The 22,547-nt window shown below is 36.3% G+C and overlaps 1 protein-coding gene across 1 annotated transcript in view; it reads right to left on the bottom strand.

Moving 5' to 3' along the window:
* The window catches only part of LOC106878105 (staphylococcal nuclease domain-containing protein 1), a 35,148-nt gene that overhangs the window by 7,931 nt on the left and 4,670 nt on the right, over window positions 1-22,547 (bottom strand). The window contains exons 2-15 of the mRNA XM_014927216.3: window positions 17,951-18,085; window positions 16,957-17,080; window positions 15,579-15,660; window positions 13,634-13,794; window positions 12,976-13,067; window positions 11,243-11,398; window positions 10,499-10,605; window positions 8,042-8,132; window positions 7,283-7,368; window positions 6,189-6,324; window positions 5,365-5,447; window positions 3,861-4,044; window positions 2,609-2,750; window positions 1,577-1,692 (exon numbers count right to left, since the gene is read on the bottom strand). Coding sequence (XP_014782702.1) covers window positions 1,577-1,692; window positions 2,609-2,750; window positions 3,861-4,044; window positions 5,365-5,447; window positions 6,189-6,324; window positions 7,283-7,368; window positions 8,042-8,132; window positions 10,499-10,605; window positions 11,243-11,398; window positions 12,976-13,067; window positions 13,634-13,794; window positions 15,579-15,660; window positions 16,957-17,080; window positions 17,951-18,085 — 1,695 coding nt within the window. The remainder of the gene's footprint in view (window positions 1-1,576; window positions 1,693-2,608; window positions 2,751-3,860; window positions 4,045-5,364; window positions 5,448-6,188; window positions 6,325-7,282; window positions 7,369-8,041; window positions 8,133-10,498; window positions 10,606-11,242; window positions 11,399-12,975; window positions 13,068-13,633; window positions 13,795-15,578; window positions 15,661-16,956; window positions 17,081-17,950; window positions 18,086-22,547) is intronic.

The following is a 22,547-nucleotide window of genomic DNA, read 5'->3' as shown; positions in this document are numbered from 1 at the left end:
GGGCTTAGTTTATTTCATTGACCCATGTGTGACTGGTACGTTATTTTATCAAACTGGAAAGGATGAAAGGCAAGGGTGACTTCAGCTGGATTTGAACTCAGTTTCACATCAATATAACTGACAAACAATTATACTTATAGAAGAGACATGACAGTCATTTCAAACGCAAATATACGGATACATTTACCAACATTTTTATCATCATCATCATCATCATCATCATCATCATCATCATCATCATCATCATCATCATCATCATCATCATCATCATCATCATCATCATCATCATCATCATCATCATCATCATCATCATCATCATCATCATCATCATCATCATCATCATCATCATCATCATCATCATCATCATCATCATCATCATCATCATCATCATCATCATCATCATCATCATCATCATCATCATCATCATCATCATCATCATCATCATCATCATCATCATCATCATCATCATCATCATCATCATCATCATCATCATCATCATCATCATCATCATCATCATCATCATCATCATCATCATCATCATCATCATCATCATCATCATCATCATCATCATCATCATCATCATCATCATCATCATCATCATCATCATCATCATCATCATCATCATCATCATCATCATCATCATCATCATCATCATCATCATCATCATCATCATCATCATCATCATCATCATCATCATCATCATCATCATCATCATCATCATCATCATCATCATCATCATCATCATCATCATCATCATCATCATCATCATCATCATCATCATCATCATCATTATTATTATTATTATTATTATTATTATTATTATTATTATTAAGGCAGCAAGCTGGCAGAATTGTTAGCATGCCAGGCAAAATGCTTAGCAGTATCTCGTCTGTCACTGTGTTCCGAGTTCAAATTCAGCTGAAGTTAACTTTTCCTTTCATCCTTCAGTGTCGATAAATTAAGTACCAGTCAAGTACTGGGGTTGATGTGATCGATTGACCCACTCCCCGCAAAAATCCAGGCCTTGTGCCTGTAGTAGAAAAGGATCATCACCATCATCAAGTCCTCTTTTTCCATACTGACATGGATTAGACAAGATCTGAGACAGTGTCTTACAGCTTGATGCCCTTCTTGTTACCAACCTTTACTTGTTTTCCAGTGATATAATTTTACTATAATGTAAAATGGTTGGTGCCAGAAAGGACATTTGGCATCAATACACTGTCGACCCAAGATTGCATGGAAAAGCTGGAGTAAAAATGATGAAAATGATTATATACTATAAAAGTCTGGAAAGGCTGCCATACATTTAGGACCTGGTCACCAACACAATTCCACTGTAGTGTCAGTGACCTGGTCATAGATGCCTGACAAAATCATAACACTTCATAGTGTATCATACAGGCATGGCTGTGTGGTTAAGTATATATACATATGCATGCATATGTGTGTGTATATATATATATATATATATATATATCTGGTGAAGCAGAAGTCCCTAAAAAAAATTGGCCTTTTGTTTAGTTAAGAAAATAAAAACTTGAACATAAAAAAATGAAGTAAAAGTGAAAAATACCCCTTTTTGGATACATAGTTCCCGTGTAAATTGTAAAGCCTCTTCACCATATGGTTCCGCTGGTATTGTTGAACCACCACCAGGTGCAGGTCTTGAGGCACGAGGACAATCAATACCTAAGAGAAAACATAATCATGAAATAATTAACATATAGCTAAAAAGAAATTACTCAGGATAAAACTTATAAATTTAGCTTCATAAGACACTAATGTTAAATTCAACTTACAATGAAAGTAAACAAACAAAGTTTGCTTTATGAAGCTAAATTTATAAGTTCTAAAATTGCAGAAGAATTCGTTACTGGGCAGTTTAGCTTAATGGTAAAGCACTCGACGCGTAATCACAGAGATGTGAGTTCGAGTCTCATGGCTAGCTAGTAACATATTTTTCTGCAATGTAAGGATAATTTATCCTGATCACGCTATTTATTAGTGTTATCACACGTTTGAGAATAAAAAATTTATTTCTATATCTTTGAAATGAGAAATATATGAAATGTCTAAATATCTATACTTTTGAAATCTGAAAATCACAGTTGTTGTCTTCATGCTTTTCTCCCTATAACATTCTTGTAATTCCATGAGCATCTTGATGCAAGCATAGCTACATAATTATGAAGTTCATTTCTTGACCACACAGTTTTGTGCTCAATTCCATACATAGCATGGCAGCTTAGGCAAGTGTTTTCACTGAAGCCCTAGGTCAACCAAAGTCTTGAGAGTGGATTTAATAGACATTAACTGAAAGAAGCCCATCATATGTGTATATAATTGTGTGTTTGATTTTGTTTGTGCTTCTCCAAAAACTGTGATGTTGCCATTTTCCTTGTCAAGAAATCATCCACTGGGTTTGTACCTTCAAATATGAGTGGAATAAAATGTCCCTTACTTGTGATAGAAAGGACATCCACCTGCAAAACAATTCCTTAATAACATATTTGTCTAACCCATGCTAGTATCGAAAAATAGATGTATAAGCAAAACACTATTTACATATATGGAATAGGAAGCAGATGAATAAATGTGAGATTACCAGAGATAAGGAATGTAATGAGGCAAGTTTCTCTGGGGATGAAAAGCCGAAGACGGGATCCACTTGCCACAAACTCAACTATAGCCTCTGATCGTCCAGCCCTTTGCAAGAATGGTAAAAACTGTTTAGACTTGCTAAAATCCTGCAAATAAATTATATAATGACAAATATAAAAACTGGAAGTCAATGTTACCAGTTAAGACATGGCAAAGAGATAAAAAGCTCTAATTGCTAGTTAAAACTGCAACATTTCTAACAAATCATAACAATTGATTGAATAAGATGATTTCTATTGTAATAATTTTATGACTATATTTCTAAACAGTAGAAATTAACTTTCAATATAATCAAGAATTTGGAGGAGTTTAATAAAATATCAGTAACATTATATATTGGATATATAATACTGGTATTGACCAACTGAAATTTCATATCACTGATGTAACAAGATGTTAGGTTTTAATATGACATTTAGTAGGGCAGTCTCAAGTACTAGACAGGTTAATAAGTCAATGAGTTTGAACATCATATTTGACGTAACAACAGAACAAATTAGAACTGCATAAAACAACTCAGTAATGGAAATAGTTAAGTTTATAGTGATAAGAATCACATCATCATACATCTCCTTTTTCTGCTGCTGTGAACTGAATGAGAGTGTTACAGTTCAAGTCAATTCTTATTCAGAATTACTGTTCATATAAATGAGTTGAAGAATCAGGTCTCCCTTGAATGTTTGGTTTAGTTTCCACAGCTGGATGCTATTCCTATCCCCAACAATTTTATAGAGGGGAGTTTATTGTAGCACCAGCGATAGATAGATTGCCAAATCTTCACATGAGACAAAACTAAGGATCCTCTCAACCCTATGTTTCCTCTCTGCTCAAAAACTAACCACTTTACAACGTACTTGGTGTATTATATATATCATGGCCCCAGAATGAATGAGTAAGAGAGAGGAATCCTCACTACTCAAAAAGTCCTCACTGTACAAGACTAATAACACTTATCAAAGCTAAAAACCAAAACAGTAAAATTAACATTTAGTTTCTACAGCACACAAAATAGTTAACCTTGAAAATTGTTTTCACAAGAACTCCATTTCAAAGAGACTGTGCTTTCACTATTCTTCAAAAATAATACCTGAGAGACAAATGTAAATGTGTGCATGTGTAAAATCAGTTCATCTATGTGCATGCATGCATGCATGCAATGTGCCCACACATAACCAAGTTACCAAAGGTTTACTCACTCCAGACAAATCTGCAACTCTATGAATTGGTGGTTCTTTTTTAGAGTGAACACCAAGTCCTTTCTTTTGTGCTCTGGACTCTGCACTAAGTAACTCATCATAGTGGGCAGATCGTTGGTCATCATCTTGACGATGGCGGATCACAGTTGCCAGACCTTTACTCACCAAAGCCTCAGCCACATTACTGAATAAACAGAAACGAAAATGAAACTATTGCAAACATTTGAGCAAGATTTCCAATCCCACCAATCCCAGGAAATGGAGTCATAGATGCTGTCCTCCTACCCCTAAGCCATTAAACCATTAACATTTAAGCTGGCCATATCCAACTAAAATAATCTGTTTTTATTTTCAAACTGGCCAAATCTAGCATCTCACACTTACTCTACAGTATTATTTTAAAAATAATCTATCACATCGTCAAAATCGCAAAGCTACAAAGTAATGCATGACCAATTCAAATTAATGTGAATAAATACACATTTCATTTGATTAAGAAATCTGAATGTAAAAACGGTTAAATAAGAGTGATAACAAAGTAACTCTTGCTGATACGATACATGGTTCTATGACATAAAACTTTTCAGCTGAAAGTATTCATACTAAAAGTAAGGCCTTCCCATTATTTTATATAAGACTTTGTCTGTCTGCATGTTCTGAGTTAAAATTCTGTTGAAGTCGACTTTGCCTTTCATCCTTCTGGGGTCAATAAATTAAGTACCAGATGCAATCTGGGGTCGATTTAATCGACTGCCCCCCCCCCCTCTCCCAAAATTTCAGGCCTTGTGCCTATAGAAGAAAGGATTATTTTACATAAGACTCTTTTGTTAAGTTGGGCTCCTAACACCAGCTTAATAATGAAGTAGTTAGCCATTTTACCAAATCCTTCCATTTTTTTGACCATTTTCAAACTTATCTAACATACAAATGCAGTGTATTTCATAAGAAATATTGTCACAAAAAGAGTTAGATATAGAGGAAGGCATTTGGACACAAATTTATTTTTGAACAAGTGAAACACCTACCATTCTCAACACAAGACTATTAATGAATTTATCAAAATGCAAATTAGTAGAATTCTCCTACATTAACCTTTTTGATGCCAGCCTGCCTTAGACCACCCTTGGCTTATATTACAAGCTTCCTGATTCAAAGTGATCTAAATTAGAATCTTCCTTCAATATCTCGTGTTAATTTATGCTGCAAACATCTGATTAAAATGGTAAATGTATTTTACTAAATTCTTCATTATCTTCCAAATGAATTGAAACAATAAATGTAATTATACTGAAATGATAAGAAAAGGGTTCGTCCCTTATTATAGAAGAGCCTTACAGGACACATTTCAGGTGCAGTTTTACAAATAATCTTACAATTAAATCAGGTATCTAAACTATATATTTTGACAATAAAAATAAACAACAGCAATAATGGATGTTGGCTGAAGGAATTTCAAATTGCATTAAAAACTAAAATGAAGAGAATTGAAGAATGAGTCACTTACATATTCCCACTTGTTACAGTGCAGCAAGTTTTCTCAGGAAAACCTCCAGAAGCTGGTTGAATATAATCAATTTGCACGTTGACCTACATAATTATAAAACGAGGAAAAATGCCAGAATGAAAAAAAAAAAAATTTACAAAGTTGGAATTTTCACAAGATAAATTCTTTGTTATGATTGATTAAAAGCTTCATGTAATCTAAAATAAAAACCACAAAATTCTATGAAAATTATAATCTGATAATATTGCTAAAAAGCAAAAACTCATCATCATCATTGTTTAATGTCTGCTTTCCGAGCTGGCATGGGTTGGACAGTTTGACTGAGGACTGGTAAGCCAAGAGGCTGCACCAGGTTCCAATCTGATGTGGCAGGGGTTTCTACAGCTGGATACCCTTCCTAATGCCAATCACTCAGAGTGAAGTGGGTACTTTTTACATGCCATCGACACGGGGCCAGTCAAGCAGCACTGGCATCGACCGCCTGACTGGAAGCCGTAAATACATGTACATACAATCATTACTTTGTTTTCACATTCATTTTTTTTTCCATGCTGGCATTGGCAACCATTTTTTGAAAAGTGGGCAGTAGAAGACATGGCTCCTCAATCAGGGAGGCCACACTAATAAATTTTCTTTAGATGCGTCATTGAGAAAGTCCCAAAGTCCCAAGGAAAAAAAAAAATACTAGTGAAGCATTGTTTCACAGCTGGATGCCTTTCCTGTCATTAACCCTTTTTTCAAGTAAGCTTGTCCCCTCTAGAAATATATTAAGTTACAATTTGATCAAAGACTTTGACATTAATAAAACTAATACCAAAACATACCTTTTTACCCACAAGTTTTTTGCGCATGAATTCTCGAGCCTCAAACATATAAGGGATATCATAGAGTGGTCTCACACGTCGATTAGAGTCTTTCATGATATTTGGTGTAGCATTCTCATTGTTTTCTGATTGAAGTCTAAAGAAAGAGGGAGAAAGAAGAAAAAAACATTTTAAAGATTTCAAAGTTCAAAGTAAATTTAGGTCACAAACAAAGAAAATTATTACAATTGTATATTGGTCTGTTGTGATCTTCATCCCTCTCTCTCAGATGATTAATCATGTGAGTGAAGAGAAGCAAGCTTTATATTTTTAAATCATAAATCTTCCAAATCCCAAATATAGATAACCCAGTTCTACAAACTATTTGAAAGGTCAGACCACCAAGCATGAAAGTCATATTTAACCCAATTATGTCATGTTCCCAGAGCAGCCTAAATGTAATCTCTACTGGATTCCCATTAAAAGGAAACTGAGCAACACACAGAGAAAATGATAAAATACTAAACACAGACAACAGATCACAATTGCAGCTTTGAGGTCAAGTGTGTTTATTGATAATTGGTGTCCCCCAAAGGGGTAAAAAAAAAAAAAAAAAACGAAAATTTCTTTTTCAATAAAACAAACACATAATGGACCCAGCACTTCATCTGGTAAACAAGCAAGGCCTAGACACTCTACAGTTGAGGAAATTATTGATACGAGCAGAATTATTGATACTAGTGGCCAGTTTTCTGCTAACCCCCTGATAATATTTTCACGTTTGATTCTCAGTTCTAATAATTTTTTATATTTTACATCTAATAATTTCTTTGTATAATATGAACACGTCTCCTTTCATGAGATCAAACCACTGAAAAAGACATTTGCATCTAACTAGTCACGGCAGCCACTCGTCAACATACACGCAGGCATACTGCAGAATTGTGTGGTCTACATATTATGGTGAAGTACATTGTACATATACAATGACTGTTAGTAAATATTTGAACATCTGATCATGTGTACCGGTATCTTGAGATACTCATCTTACATACCATAAAATGAGCCTCCTTAAATTCTAGCTCAAATAACGGTAATATATTTTTGTTACTTACCGAGGAGGTCGAATACTAGCAAGGAATATTTTTCTGGTATCTGATGATTTAACAATCATAGCATCTCCATTAACAATCTCTACAACCTGAAGAAAGCAAGTGAAATAAGAATAATAGAAAGTGACAAGAGAAAATTTTTCGTGTTTAAGAATAGGTATATTTTGTGATCGTTAAGGGTACATGGCCTAGTAGTTTGGGTGTTGCACTCATGATTGCAAGGTTGTGGTTTCAATTCCCGGACCAGGTGGTACATTGTGTTCTTGAGCAAAACACTCCATTTCACGTTGCTCTCTGATCATGTTGACACCTGACATATGGAACACTATGCACCTGTTCAGGCAGCATCAATTTGAAGAAGGAACTGAGCACAAACATTTGATCCCTAAAAACAAATCATTTGTGCAGCTTGTGCAGCAAGAAATTGCAGAGCTCTCTTTCTTGGTCTCCAAGAAATTACCATCATTTGTGATTGGATGTATCCATCATAGATGATCAACCCGAATCACTTCAAAGGACTTTCATACCTTTCCCAAGGGCATTTGCACAGTGTAATTTCCATAACTGAAAAATTAAAACTGGCAACTTTTCAAGAGCTTACCACCTATGCTACAGTACTCATCACACATCACTCATCAAGCCTGTACTTAATCACTCAACCTGCTACAATTAGTAGCCAAATCTCCCTCTAATCACATGACAACAAACAAAGTTGATCACCAACTCTCAAACACAAAACATGCTTCTAATTTTGCCACTCACCTTAGCAGTAAAGTTTTTACTTTTATCATCAATAACAACACCAGATGGTTTGTAGTCTTTCCATATCCGCAGTCGGTTATCTTTGGCTTTTCTGTAAAATACAACGTGAATGTTTTTTCAATATGAAACACAAAGTTTAAAATGGAAAAGTTTAGAAACTATGATTATGTCATTTATAATTGCTACATTTGGGATTTAATATCTTAGCATTGGCACAAGAATATTATCAAATGCCCAGTTATTGTTTTTTATTTTAAAATACTTTGGAGTGGGGGGGGGGGGGAGAACAACAGTACAAACAATCTGAACAAAAAAAAAGGCATTAAAGCCAAAAGACACAGTAATGAAATTTAAATTAAGTTGGAAGATCATTCATCATCATCATCATCATCGTTTAACGTCCGCTTTCCATGCTAGCATGGGTTGGACGATTTGACTGAGGACTGGTGAAACCGGATGGCAACACCAGGCTCCAGTCTGATTTGGCAGAGTTTCTACAGCTGGATGCCCTTCCTAACGCCAACCACTCAGAGAGTGTAGTGGGTGCTTTTACGTGTCACCCGCACGAAAACGGCCACGCTCGAAATGGTGTCTTTTATGTGCCACCCGCACAAGCCAGTCCAGGGGCACTGGCAACGATCTCGCTCGAAAATCCTACAGGAGCCAGTCAGGCGGTACTGGCAACGGCCACGCTCAAAATGGTGCATCTCATGTGCCACCCACACAAGAACCAGTCCAGGGGCACTGGCAACGATCTTACTTGGCTTGCCGGGTCTTCTCACGCACAGCCCATTTCCAAAGGTCTCGGTCCGTAGTCATCGCCTCGGTGAGGCCCAATGTACGAAGGTCTTGCCTCACCACCTCAGCCCAGGTCTTCCTGGGCCTACCTCTTCCACGGGTTCCCTCAACTGTTAGGGTGTGGCACTTTTTCACGCAGCTATCCTCCTCCATTCTCACCACATGTCCATACCAGCGCAATCGTCTCTCTTGCACGCCACAACTGATGCTTCTAATGTTCAGCTTTTCTCTCAAGATACTTACACTCTGACGGGTATTCACATTGACATTACACATCCAACGGAGCATACTGGCTTCATTCCTTGCGAGCTTACGTATGTCCTCAGCAGTTACAGCCCATGTTTCACTGCCATGTAGCATGGTTGTTCGTACGCATGCGTCATACAGTCTGCCTTTTACTCTGAGTGAGAGTCCCTTTGTCGCCAGCAGGGGTAAGAGCTCTCTAAACTTTGCCCAGGCTATTCTTATTCTAGCAGCTACACTTTCAGCGCACCCACCCCCACTACTAACTTGGTCGCCCAGATAGCGGAAGCTATCGACTACCTCTAGTTTTTCACCCTGGAATGAGATAGAAGTTGTTTCCTGTTTGTTTGCAGTCTTTATTGCACCTGAACATCTGCCACAAACAAAAACTAACTTGCTAGTTAACCTGCCTTTGATGTTGCTGCACCTCTTATGTGTCCATAGCTTGCACCGGGTACATCTTATAGAGTTACTACCTACTCCTTTTCTACATACTGAGCAGGGCCATCTACCTGAAGGGGTTTGTGTTTTATCTACCTTCCTACTTATTAGGATTTTGGTTTTAGCTAGGTTGACTCTAAGGCCCTTCAATTCTAGACCTTGCTTCCACACCTGAAACTTCTCCTCTAGTTCTGATAGTGACTCCGCAATTAGGGCAAGGTCATCAGCATAGAGGAGCTCCCAGGGGCAACCTGTCTTGAACTCCTCTGTGATTGCCTGGAGGACTATGGTAAATAATAGGGGGCTGAGGACGGAACCTTGGTGGACCCCTACCTCTACCCGGAATTCATTGCTGTACTCATTTCCAACCCTCACCTTACTGGCCGCATCTCTGTACATGGCTCGCACAGCTCTCACTAGCCATTCTTCTATCCCAAGTTTCCTCATTGACCACCAGATAAGGGATCGGGGGACCCTGTCAAAGGCTTTCTCCATGTCAACGAAAGCCAGGTACAGAGGTTTATCCTTGGCTAGGTATTTCTCTTGCAACTGTCTCACTAGAAATAAGGCATCAGTAGTGCTTTTACCTGGCACGAACCCAAACTGCATCTCTTATTATATCAATTCCATCAACATCATTTAATGTCCCATGTTCCATGCTGTAATTGGTTGGATGGTTTCACAGGACCCAGTGGGTTCAAGGACTGTATCATGCTTCTGCCTCACCTTTGACACGGTTTCTACAGCTGGATGCCCTTCATAACACCAGCCACTATGGTGTCGCCTGGGTGCTTTTTTCATGTGCCACCACACTAGTGAGATCACTATGCAGCTTGCAAAACTATGGACCTCGGGGGCAAGAATGCAGGAGACAAAGTTAGGCTAGGAGAATGAGTAGAGAGAGGGATACAGAAAGATAAAAGGGTTAGATGCTGATAAAAGTAATTGAAAAAAACATTAAATCACTCTAATTACCTTTCAGCTGCACGGTACTTTTCAGTCCCACTTGTAACAACTCCCATGCTCCAGTCAACACATCGTGCAAAACCTTCACTTAATAAAAATTCTGTAATGTTGCCTCTCTGTAAGTAGGAAACAAAAATTTCATTTAAAATTATTAGAATCATTTGCATTTCAGAAATGTCTATTTTGAACATCAAACAAGTAGGATGTTTGAGCTGGATATGGCCAGTTTAAATGCCAAAAGAGTTAAATTTTCAAACATGCTACTGATAGGGCTGAATGGAAATGGGTTAAATGACTAATTAGATGATGTTTCATTGATAGGAACTGAACCGTATTAAAAATTCTATAATACTAAATCATGAAAATATGATGATAATGGGAGATGAAAGCCATCTGTGTCTTCAGAAATCAATAATACAGCTTTATTGAAAAAGCTTTCACACACTGACCTACATCCATGAAACAACCACAGTATTGAGCAGCATCATTTAACGTGTGTTCAAATGCTGGCATAGTTGGACGGTTTGACAGGATCCGATGGGCCCAAGAAACACAGCATGCACCTGTGTTTGTTTGGCATGGCTTGGATTCTACGGCTGGTTGCTCTTCTGAATGCCAATCACTTTATAACAGAACTTTTATTGAAAAAGACCAGCTGGAAATTAGAAAACTGCATAAGAGCTTAAGCTACCTCTGCCCTGCTTCATATAAGAATGAGGAAGAATAAATATGAAGTGGAAAAGTAAACCTTACCGGATGTATGACTGTTCCAAGGAAGTTTTGGTTGGAGGTTCCTTCCAGAATGATTTTCACATCTCTTTGCAGCAACCGTGATTCAGTGAAATATTTGGCTTCTTCTGCAAATTCTTCTGCTACTTGTTGAACACCTTCCATTTTGAACATTGGTGCCTTGAAGAAAAAACAAAAAAAAGTTTTTATTTTACAACAAATGGATTTATGTTTTTGTATCATTGTTATATTTTACACTTATTTTCATTCACTGGCAGGAGCTGGGCATGTCTGCAAGAGAACATATTTCCATGTGTTTTAATTCCGATTTTTTCATTTTTGCTTGCACAGTCTGTGTGGGCTCTTATGCACCAAGTGCCTATAGGAGAGAATTTCTCAAAGCTAATAACACAGTATTTGGTGTTCTACCAAGGCATCATGTTAAGTTGGATATAAAGATTACCTTTTGTTATTAATATTGCTTCTGTTGCTAATACTATATACATAAATTTAAGATGCTGAAGTATTTGACTAGTGACCATATGCAGATTTGAAACCTTGCTACAACTACACCCATTGTATTATGCCACTGAACAAGATGTATATAAAGGCCATATATACTTTAGTTTGTTTGACTGATAATATATGCTGCTCATGCCTGGTTTGTAGTAGTAAAGGGCATCATAAATCAATACTTTAAACTGGGTTTTTTTATTTTTCTTATTATTAGTGGTTAGAAGTATAACAACATTTTAATTTGTAACAGCACAAAGTGACACAATAGAGTGCGGTGAGGTAGGGGCTAGTGAAATTTTATAAATATCGACATGCGACAACTATACTTTTGTTTCAGGGAAACAATGGCATGAAAGTAATAAAATTAGATATAAATAATAATAATAATAATAAAAAAAAGGAGAGAATAAATACATAAAAGACTGTGCTAACATACTTTCAAATTCACGATAACTGTTGCAGGGAAAAAATATTAATTTATTAGATTTCTCTATTAACCAGAGCTAGCTGAAGATTAAAAGGGCACTATGACTCAGACACAAGATGGGGGGGGGGGGGGGGAGATTTATACAATCTGCTCTGTAATATGGTTGGTATTAGGAAGGGTATACAGCTGTAAAAACCATGCTAAAAGAGAAAGTGGAGCTTGGTGCAGTCCTCTGGCTTGCCAGCTCCTGTCAACTGTCTAATTTGTGCCAGCATGGAAGATGGAGGTTAGATGATGACGGTGACGATGTGTGTGTGTGTGTGTGTGTGTAAGCATGGGTTTCTTTGTGGTTCAGAAACTTGATTTGCAACCACACCATTTTGGTTTCAGTCTCAATGTTCATGAGGTGATCAATGCCTTTTGATTAACTTTGACACATGGAAACTGTATAGAAGCCCATCATATATATATATATATATATATATATATATATATATATATGTGTGTGTCTATGTTTATGTTTGTTGCCCACCACTGTTTGACAACCAGTGTTGGTTTATTTATGTTCCTGTTACTTAACAGTTCTGCAAAAGAGACCAAAGGAATAAGTACCAAATTTTTTTTTAAAAAAACCTATTGGGATTGATTTGTTTGACTAAATTTTAAAGGCTTAACTGAACAAATAGTCATTTGTTTCGGTCATTAGACTACAGTTTGCAGTCCAATGACCGAAACAAGTAAAGCAAAAAAAAAAAAAAATAGTCAGAGAGAGATATGTGTGTATGCATGTGCAAAGACAAACATTCAAACTTACTTTGATTCCTGACAGCATAACTGTGACGTAATCAAAGTTGGGCAACAAAAATGCACGTACAGTGCAACCATCACGCACATGCTCAATCACAGCTGAAATTTAAAACAAAAGATTAAAAAATAAGCAAACATCTTCAAAAATATCAATATAAGATTGATTTTAAAAATACAGAAATTAAGCCATATGTATTTCTTGCTTGCTTGCATGCATGTGTGTGTGCCATAAATTTACCATTCTTTAATGTCTACTTTTCCATCCTTGCATCAGATGGAATTTAAACCAGATTTTCTAAATCCAGATGCCCTTCCTGTCACCAAACCCTCACCCATTCCCCATGGTCAAATATGATGAATTCACAGAAAAATTGGAAACAATGGACACTGCTACATAGAGATATGCGCTTATGTTTGTGTGGGCCCTTGTCTTGACATCATGCGATGGTTGTAAAAGACCATCGGTCATACAAGTGGGATTTCTTATTTCCAGTCTTCTATGAAAACCATGTCTTGCTGTGGCAATCTATTAACTCACTTAGAAACAAAAAGGGCATCTGGCCATAGAAAATCTGCCTCAATAAATTCCATTTGACCCATATAAGCATGGAACAGTGAAATGTTAAATGATGATGATGATGTAAACATTGAGACCTATAGCTTACCTTCAACTGGTTTATAATGATGAGATTCAACAAAATTGCGTGGATTTTCACATGTCCACTTAATGTTTCGAATGTGGTCATTGGCTGTACCAGTGGCCCACTTTCCTTTCCCTGCAGACTTGGCATTTTCTTCTAATTGTATCAGTTTTTGTTGACTTTCACTGCATCAAACAAAAGGGGGGAAAAAATTACTAGGGGAGAAAAAAAGAAAAAGAAAGAAAAAGAGAAAGAAAAACCCAACTTTTACACATCTTTGAACAGCATTTTGTATCTTTTAGCTTTTGTTTCAGTCATTAGAGCATGATCATGCTGGAGCACCACCTTGAAGAATTTTAGTCGGATGAATCGACCCCAGGACTTACTTTTTTAAGCCTAGTATTTATTCGATTGGTGTATTTTGCTGAACCATTAAGTCACTGGTTGTCAAGTGATGGTGGGGGACAGACAGACACACACACACAACAAACTTCTTTCAGTTTCTGCCTACCAAATCCATTCACAAGGCTTTGGTTGGCCCAAGGCTATCGTAGAAGATACTTGCCCAAGGTGCCACACAGTGGAACTGAACTCAGAACGATGTGGTTGGGAAGTAAACTGCTTACTACACAGCCACACCTTCACCTGTAAGTATGTGTTATTGTTAGGCTATTTTGATAATGATAAAAAAACATTTTAAAAGCTGTCAATTTATAAACCGGATAGAGCTCTAATGTGTTCCTCTATTTAATTCATTAAGTTATAATTTCATAATTCTGAATTTTTAACAAACAAAAATTACATCAATGTGCAGTGAGTGTATCTGGGATAAATCAACAAAGCAGAGGCCATTCGTTACTAAGCCATGCACATCCACTATACCTATTTATAACCAGATGGATTATTCTATAATTAAGTTACTGTGGACACAATGTAGTAAATGTACTTTGGACTCATCAGTCAGCAGCCTATTGACTAGTCCAGCTGAAACTACTCTCCCACTTAACCCTTTTGATACCAACCCGGCTGAAACCGGCTCTGGCTCTGTAGTACAAATGACTTGTTTCCATAAGTTTTGAATTAAAATCTTCCACCTTAGTCACAATTTATGTTCCTAATACTAGCTTAATGATAACGAAGTCATTTTACTAAATTTTTTGTTATATTTAAAATTAATTGAAAGAAACACAGAGCATCTCAAAATAAATACGGTAACGAAAGGGTTAACATTAGAAAAATAGCTTGGCACCTATTTTCAGCTGCACTGATGAAGTAAGCATGGCAAAGCAGTAGAATTTGAACTTGTAACATTTTGGTCCAGAATGCTAAAAATTCAGTAGAATGATGAAAATTTCAAATAGAATTATTAAATGTATTCATATTACAAACCCACATAATCTACTTGAATTACAATAAATAAATCCTATCCATTTGGTTCCAAGCTGAAACGCATCTTTATTCATCACAAGTGTCAGATCAGCTCTTCAAATTTCAAAAGTTATAAATTACCTTTTAAGTAAATAACACTTTGTTAACCCTTTTAATCTTTGTTAACCTGATTGAGACAGCCTACACTAAAATCTTGATTAAAATCTCCAAAACATTAATGATAGATAAGCTAAAGTTTCTGTAATTTATACCAATATATATAAAGTTTGAGGTAATTTAACCCTTTTAACACCAAGCCCTTGATTATATTATACAAACGCCCTGTTTCAAAATGATCTAAATTAAAAATTGAATCAAAATTTCATGTTAATTTCAGTTCCAAACACGAACTTAAAAATGACTAAACTGTTTTATTAAACTCTTTGTTATTTTTAAAATTAACTGAAACGAAAACTGTTTCAATAGCAATATGGTATTGAAAGGATAGTCTTCCTTTCTAAATGAAAATTAACTGAAACACTTAAGCAGTTTACTTGCTGGGTATAATCACAAAAAAGCCAAACAAATACAGTATACATACTCAGATGGTTTCAAACCGCCTCGCCTTACTTCTACTAGACCTTCAGATATCAATGATTCAGTCATATTCTCCCGAGAATTATCTGGAACATTCAAATTAAGATACAATCAAGTCAATTACAGTTACGTCATTATGTCTGAACAACCTAGATCAAATTAAATGATATTTTTAATAATAATTTCAATGTTGATTTCCCTTACAAACCATATCTTGTACAAACACTATAGCTTTTGAAACAATGGCATTTAAGATATTGGACACAGAGTAGGAACAGCATTAGCCATTCTTCCCACCTAAAAGAAAATCAAGAAACAGTTGAAGATCTGTAGAACTGAACTTTTACATTTTCCTAATATCACAAGAGATGAGACAAGTAATGTTCATCTCTATAATGAATATTATAGAGATGAACATACCTCTCACCTTTCTCAAGGACATTAGCAATCTAATTACAATTCAAATATATTGTTAGTGAAAAATACTAAGAAAATTAATCTTAGCAATTACATACAATATTTAATGATCTATCTACCAACACCACTAAGCCTGTAAAATATTCATTTTTACTACATTGGTTGCTTCAAAATCGTAAGATATCCGTTCAGTTTTTTTTTTTTTTTAGCCAAGAAGATGAGCAACCATTGAGATATATGAGATTAATGGTTAAGCGACTGCAAGATGAGAAAAAAAGAAAAAAAAAAAAAACACTGCCAGAAGGATCTGAGTTAAAAGCTAACATCCACCAAAGTCAAGACATCCTACATCAAACTTACTTTAACACTTTTAATCTGGTACTTGTTTCACTGACTGTGGTAATACAAATAGCTAAATGAACCTAGATGGGAACTGCATTAATTGAACTGCTCAGTCCAGATAATTGAAGAGTCCTAATAGATTATTTGAACAAATGGTGTTGGCTACACTATATCATAAGAGATGTAATTCAGATAATAGTTTTCTCAGAACACAACAGAAAACGAATTTATCAAGATAAGTGATTGCTTAGCATAATAATACACAAAATATAAATATCCATCATTTATTTAATTCTCATCTCCATTTCATGTCCTTTACTAAAACTTATAAATTTTGAATACAAATGATATTAAAATTGCATTGAATTTGTTAAATTTTGATCTTTAGATTAAGTCTTTCTTTTGAATAGCTATGTTTTTTTTCCTGAAGAAATTAATTTACTGGATATTAGCCCCATCAATCCCACCAGTGCAGAAAGACCTGCAAAAGCCATAGATATACTTCCCCTCCTTCCATGCCTAATTTAGAAAACAAGATAATAAAAAATGTTTAGATCAAAATATGATGTGTAATATTTGATGACAATATTTTCATTTCTCTTAAGAAACAATTGCACACTCACCAGATCCAATGTAGATACATCCATATTCTCTATTTGTACCTGGAACAGTATATTCCACAGTGAAAGTCACTTCAAGGCCTATTAACCTCTTACGAAGATATTCTCTGGCTTCCCAAGCATAAGGCTTTAAAGAAATAACAACACAAAATCATGATGGTACACCAAAAGTTAACTGAACAGAAGAAACAAATTTTCAAATTTCCAATATTTAGAGGAACACAACATTAAGAGAACTATATAGTTGTTAGCAGACTTGACAGAAGACCGGAAACGACCTCATTTGTATCACTATGATGCATGGAGTGTCAGATTCACAATCATAAAATAGTTCAATTGCCGGACCAGGCTGTGTGTTGTGTTCTTGAGCAAGACACTTTATTTCATATTGCTCTAGATCACTCAGCTATAGAAAGGAGTTGCATCGTAATTGGCGCCAAGCTGTATCATCCCCTTTTGCCTTTCCCTTGGATAACATCAGTGGCATGGAGAGGAGAGGCTGATATGCATGGGTGATTGCTGGTCTTCCATAAACAACCTTGCCCAGACTTGTACCTCAGAGGGGAACATTCTAGATGCAATCCCATGGCCATTCATGACTGAAAGGGATCTTATACCCTTTACCCTGATGCTCATTTACAAACCACCATGTGATGTCTAGACAAAAATACACACAAACTTACTTTTACATAGATGGCATCTATGCTGGGGCACCCTCTTGAATGGTGTAGTCAAACAAATCAACCACGGTACTTATATTTTTTAAGTCTGGTATAGGTACATACATAAACATACATATATGTATGTTTGTAATTATAAACCGGGCTCTTTTTCAGTTTGTCAACCAAATCCACTCATGGGTTTGGTGAACCTAGGGTTGTATAGAAGACACTCGCCCAAGGTGTTGCACAGTGAACACATGGTTGGGAAGCAAGTTTATTAACCACTCAGCCACACCTGTGCTATAACAAACATAGAAAATCAAAAAACAGTTTACCTCATCTTTTGTTTCTTTCGGATTAGCCCTACGAGCTAACCTGGGAGCTGTAATATTTGACAGACATATAGTTCGTTCTTTGGGAGGTCCACCACGTGGTTGACCCCGAATAACAACAGCATCACCTGACAAAATCTGTAATGATAAAATAAATGAAGGTTAATCAGTATTCAACCATTATAAATCCATTCTTAAAACCAAACTGTTAAAGTGATTGAGGTAGTACAAATCAACTAAACAAATGCAGAAGTCAAATGTCTTGTGTGATCAGTTTTCCCTAAACAACATAGGCTGTCGCTGCTGCTGTGTTTAAATTTATTTACAAATGAATCAGAAATCTGAAGTGGTTTGCTGAAATAACTAACCCTTGTATTTAACGATACATTAATGTTTTGAACATAACTTTACCAAAACCATTTGCTTAGTTATAATTCAGAAAAGAATTGTAATTTAAATATGAACATTTGAGTTATTTTAAGCAGTTTGATATCCTGGGACCAAAGATATAATTTCAGGCAGTCCAAGAGAAAATGAAAACTGTCCCTTCTTCCCTTGTTACAGCCGACCTGGTGAGGATTCAAAAGACGTTCACTCCAATATTTTCCAATAATGGCAAAAGTGCTAATGAAATAATGAAAATATCCATATTGTCCTTGCAAAACAAAGGAAAATAATATATAATATGATAATGGCTTTTCAACAAATTCTCATGTATCACATCATCAGTATTTTCACAGCCGCTTTTTCTATGCTGGCACATGTCAGACAAGGTTGTTCGAGACAGAATTCAATGGCCAGGTGCCAAACCATGCTTGTTTTCAAGTGAGAAAACACTCTTTTCAGAAAACAACTAAGATAAATATTCCACTGGCCTTCACACATCAAACTGCCATAGTGGTGCCAATGTGAAGATACATACACACACATACAACTGGCTTCCGTACAGTTCACTGAGAACGAATTAGTTGGCCCAGGGCTACATAGGAAAACATTCACCCTTGATGCTATACAGTGAGATTGAACACGAAATCATGTAGTTGCAAAGCAAACTTCTTATTTATTTAGATCAGTTTGAATTAATCATCCATTGTCTTTGTAGCTTTAAGATTCCAATGACGTGAGTGTTTATTTTTGGAGTAATATTGTAGGGTAAGTGTGAGGGGCCAGTTTGAATATAAAACAATATTTTGACACATGGCACCATTAATCCAGACAATGTTTTTTTTTTTCTCTCTCCATTTTCTTTCTTTCCTTATTCCTTGCTATTGAAAAGCATAGATTCAAAATGCCAAAGATTTTTCCTTTTTTTTTTTGTCAAATAAATAAGTATTACACTTGACAGGGTAATCTGAATGCTAAAGGGCTCGGTATGAACGATAAAATAAAAGACTTTGTATCATAAAAACAGCATTCATTCTAAGTGGGTTAATATCAAATGGGTTGGAAGAATGAAAACATGGATATTGAATTACCATAATTACTTGTTGATTTTATCTGAAATAACTGAAGTGCAACATACACGGGGCAAAGCTAAAACTATAAGGGGAAAAAAATTTGGTACCAAGGGTGCAACACATCCACATGCAAGTATGGTAATTGTTTTTCTATCTTCTCATGTAACAGACTGGCAAAGATTAGAGCAATTTAGTTTAAAAACATGAGCTAAAGAAAGAACTGCTACATGGCTGTCCAACCTGCTGGAAATAGCAGCAACGTTTTTACAATCCACCACACAGCTACACCATATAAAGAAAGACAGGGTGGGTTGTGGTTAAGTTTCCTTTGCAATTATGTGATTTTGAATCACTTCCTAACAAACAAGATCTTGGGCAACTATCTTCAGCCTGACTAAACAATACTTGATGAGAATTAACAGACAGAAGCTATATTGCAGCTCTTCAAATATATAACTTTTACCATTTTTTTGTACTTGTTTCTGTCATTGGACAGCAGTCATGGTAGAGTTACCGCCTTGGGGGTTGTAATTGAACAGGCACCACATAAAAGTGCCCATCACACTCTGTAAAGTGGTTGGCATTAGGAAGGGCACCCAGCTGTAGAAACCATGCCAAATCAAGCTGGAACCTGGTGCAGGCCTCCAGCTTGCCAGTTATGGTCACAGCAACCAAACCATGCTAGCATGGACAACGGACATTGAATGATGTTGAAATCAGTCCCAGTACATATATTTTTTTTTTAGTCTGCTACTAATCCTACTGATCTCTTTTGCTGGACAACTAAGTTACAGAGACAAAAATAAACCAACACCAGTTACCAAGAAATGATGGAGTGGGGTGCAAACACAAAGACGTACACACTCACACATAATGGGCTTCGACACAGTTACCATCTATCGGATTCACTCACAGGGCATTGGTTGGCCCAAGCCTAAAGCAAAAAAGGAGAAAGCACTTGCTCAAAGTGCTATGTTGTGGGACTGAACCCAAAACCACGTGGTTGCAACGCAAGCTTCCAATCGCACAGCCATGCTTGCACTTCTTGACTACACACCCACCACGCCTGCACTGTATGTGTAAATATTCACGCATATTCTTTTTTTACTCGTTTCAGTCATTTACCTGCAGCCATGCTGGAGCGCCACCTTTAAGAGTTTTTTAGTCAAAGAAATCAACCCCAGGACTTATTCTTTTTTAAGCCTAGTACTTATTCTATTGGTCTCTTTAGCCGACTGCTAAGTTATGGGGATGTAAATACACCAGTTGTCAAGTGATGGGGGGGGGGGGCAAACAAAGGCACAAAGACACATACACATAAATATATATATATAAACACATATACACATGGCGGGCTTCTTTCAGTTTCTGTCTACAAGAGCCACTCACAAGGCTTTGATTGACCCATGACTATAGAAGACACTTGCCTAAGGTGCCACACAGAGGGACTTAACCTGGAACCATGTGATTGGAAAGCAGAATTGCTACCCCACAGATGCGTCTCTCTCTCTCCCTCTCTCTCTCTCATATATATATATATATATATATATATATATATATATATATATATATATATATTTGACATTTTCTAAGCAAACTTTGGAAGCATCAAATGTGGTTGGTATTTTGCAGGCAAGAAAGTAAATTTCAAATGCAGTAAAGCTGGAAGAACAGCAGAGAAAGTCTGGGTATTTTACCCTCATAAGACAAAAAAAAGATGTTAGCAGGCATAGCCATCTTTTTCCAGTTTTTAGGGCTTTACTACATTTGAAATTTATTTTATCTACAATATATGGGGGGGGGGGGGTGATTATATGTCTGTGAACTGATATGAAACTGAAGTTAATGGCACTCCTAGGTTATTTTCACAATTAGAAACACGAGCCAGTGTTCATTAGAAGAACATAACCAATGAGACTATCGTTCACAAATTATGATGTTAAGACTTATAAATAGAAATAAATAACAGGTGTGGCTGTGTGGTTAAATGGTTCTACTATAGGCTTAAGCCAACCAAAAGCCTTGTGAGTGGATTTGGGACGCAGAAACTGGAAGTAGACAGTGTGTGTGTCCATCCTTGACATTACAGGATAGTTGTAAATGATTGCGATTATCATACAAGTAATGTTGTTCACTTCCAATATTTCGTTAAAACTTACCAGGAATCGAACTCACTACCTCATGATTGTGAGCTTGACACTAACTACTGAACTATGTACCTTCACATTAAAATTACATACAATACGTATATATGCTCATAAGGAAGCTACATGTGTCTGTATTGAGAGAAATACTGCAGTCAGGACTTTGTATCCTGTTGTCAGCTTTGCATTGTGTCTATGGCCAAAAGTTTTTTTTCTCATGTGGTCTTAGTCCATTTTGTTATAACTAAATGGAAATTAGGAACAAATCACTGTAATCAGTGGTAGACAAAAAACATATGAACTTCAGCTTGCAGTGACTCTTTCTGTGGATGTGTCTACATAGCCGCAGAAAGGGTGGGTCAACCAGGTTGACTTGTACAAGATATATTACATTAAGGCAAAAATCTATGGTCTCACTACAATCCAATAGGTTATGGAATTCCCCCATCTCACTATACACATATTGGTCTATTCATTCAAATCAACAAGACAACTATTGTACAGTTGTCCAACCAGTTAGACATAGCAATTAAGCCCCTCCCAGATTACATCCTGCTGAATTTAAAGAAAAGGGGAAGACACATTTGATAAGGTAGTCCCAGATACAGAAGATGATCACATTAGGAATGTCTGTTTGAAGAGACCTGAAGTGGGGCTTAAAAGAACTTTTGCAATACCAGAAAAAAATTGAAAAATTTCAGTGGGTAAGGGAGGTTCACATGCACACACATGCATTGAAGGGGTGTCCCTTGGGTGATGCAAAGGTGTCATCCACCAAGAGTAAAACTGGAAATTGAGGGGAGAACAACAATGAGGGATGTTTTTTCAAAAGTGTTACATATGGTTGTTTATAAAAAGCACTGCAAGGAAGATTTTAGAAATTGAAATTTCTTAAATAACCTGTCATGGAAAAAGGGATAAAATAAAAAAATAAAAATTAAGCGAAATCCACAAAAAAAAACATTTTGGTACAACTGACCTTGAAGCAACATTGACGTC

The sequence above is a fragment of the Octopus bimaculoides genome, chromosome 19, assembly GCF_046866305.1.
Source record: "Octopus bimaculoides isolate indiv1 chromosome 19, ASM4686630v1, whole genome shotgun sequence".
NCBI lineage: Eukaryota > Metazoa > Mollusca > Cephalopoda > Octopoda > Octopodidae > Octopus > Octopus bimaculoides.
Note: the sequence above shows the minus strand (reverse complement) of the source record. Positions and strands in the feature narration are given on the sequence as shown.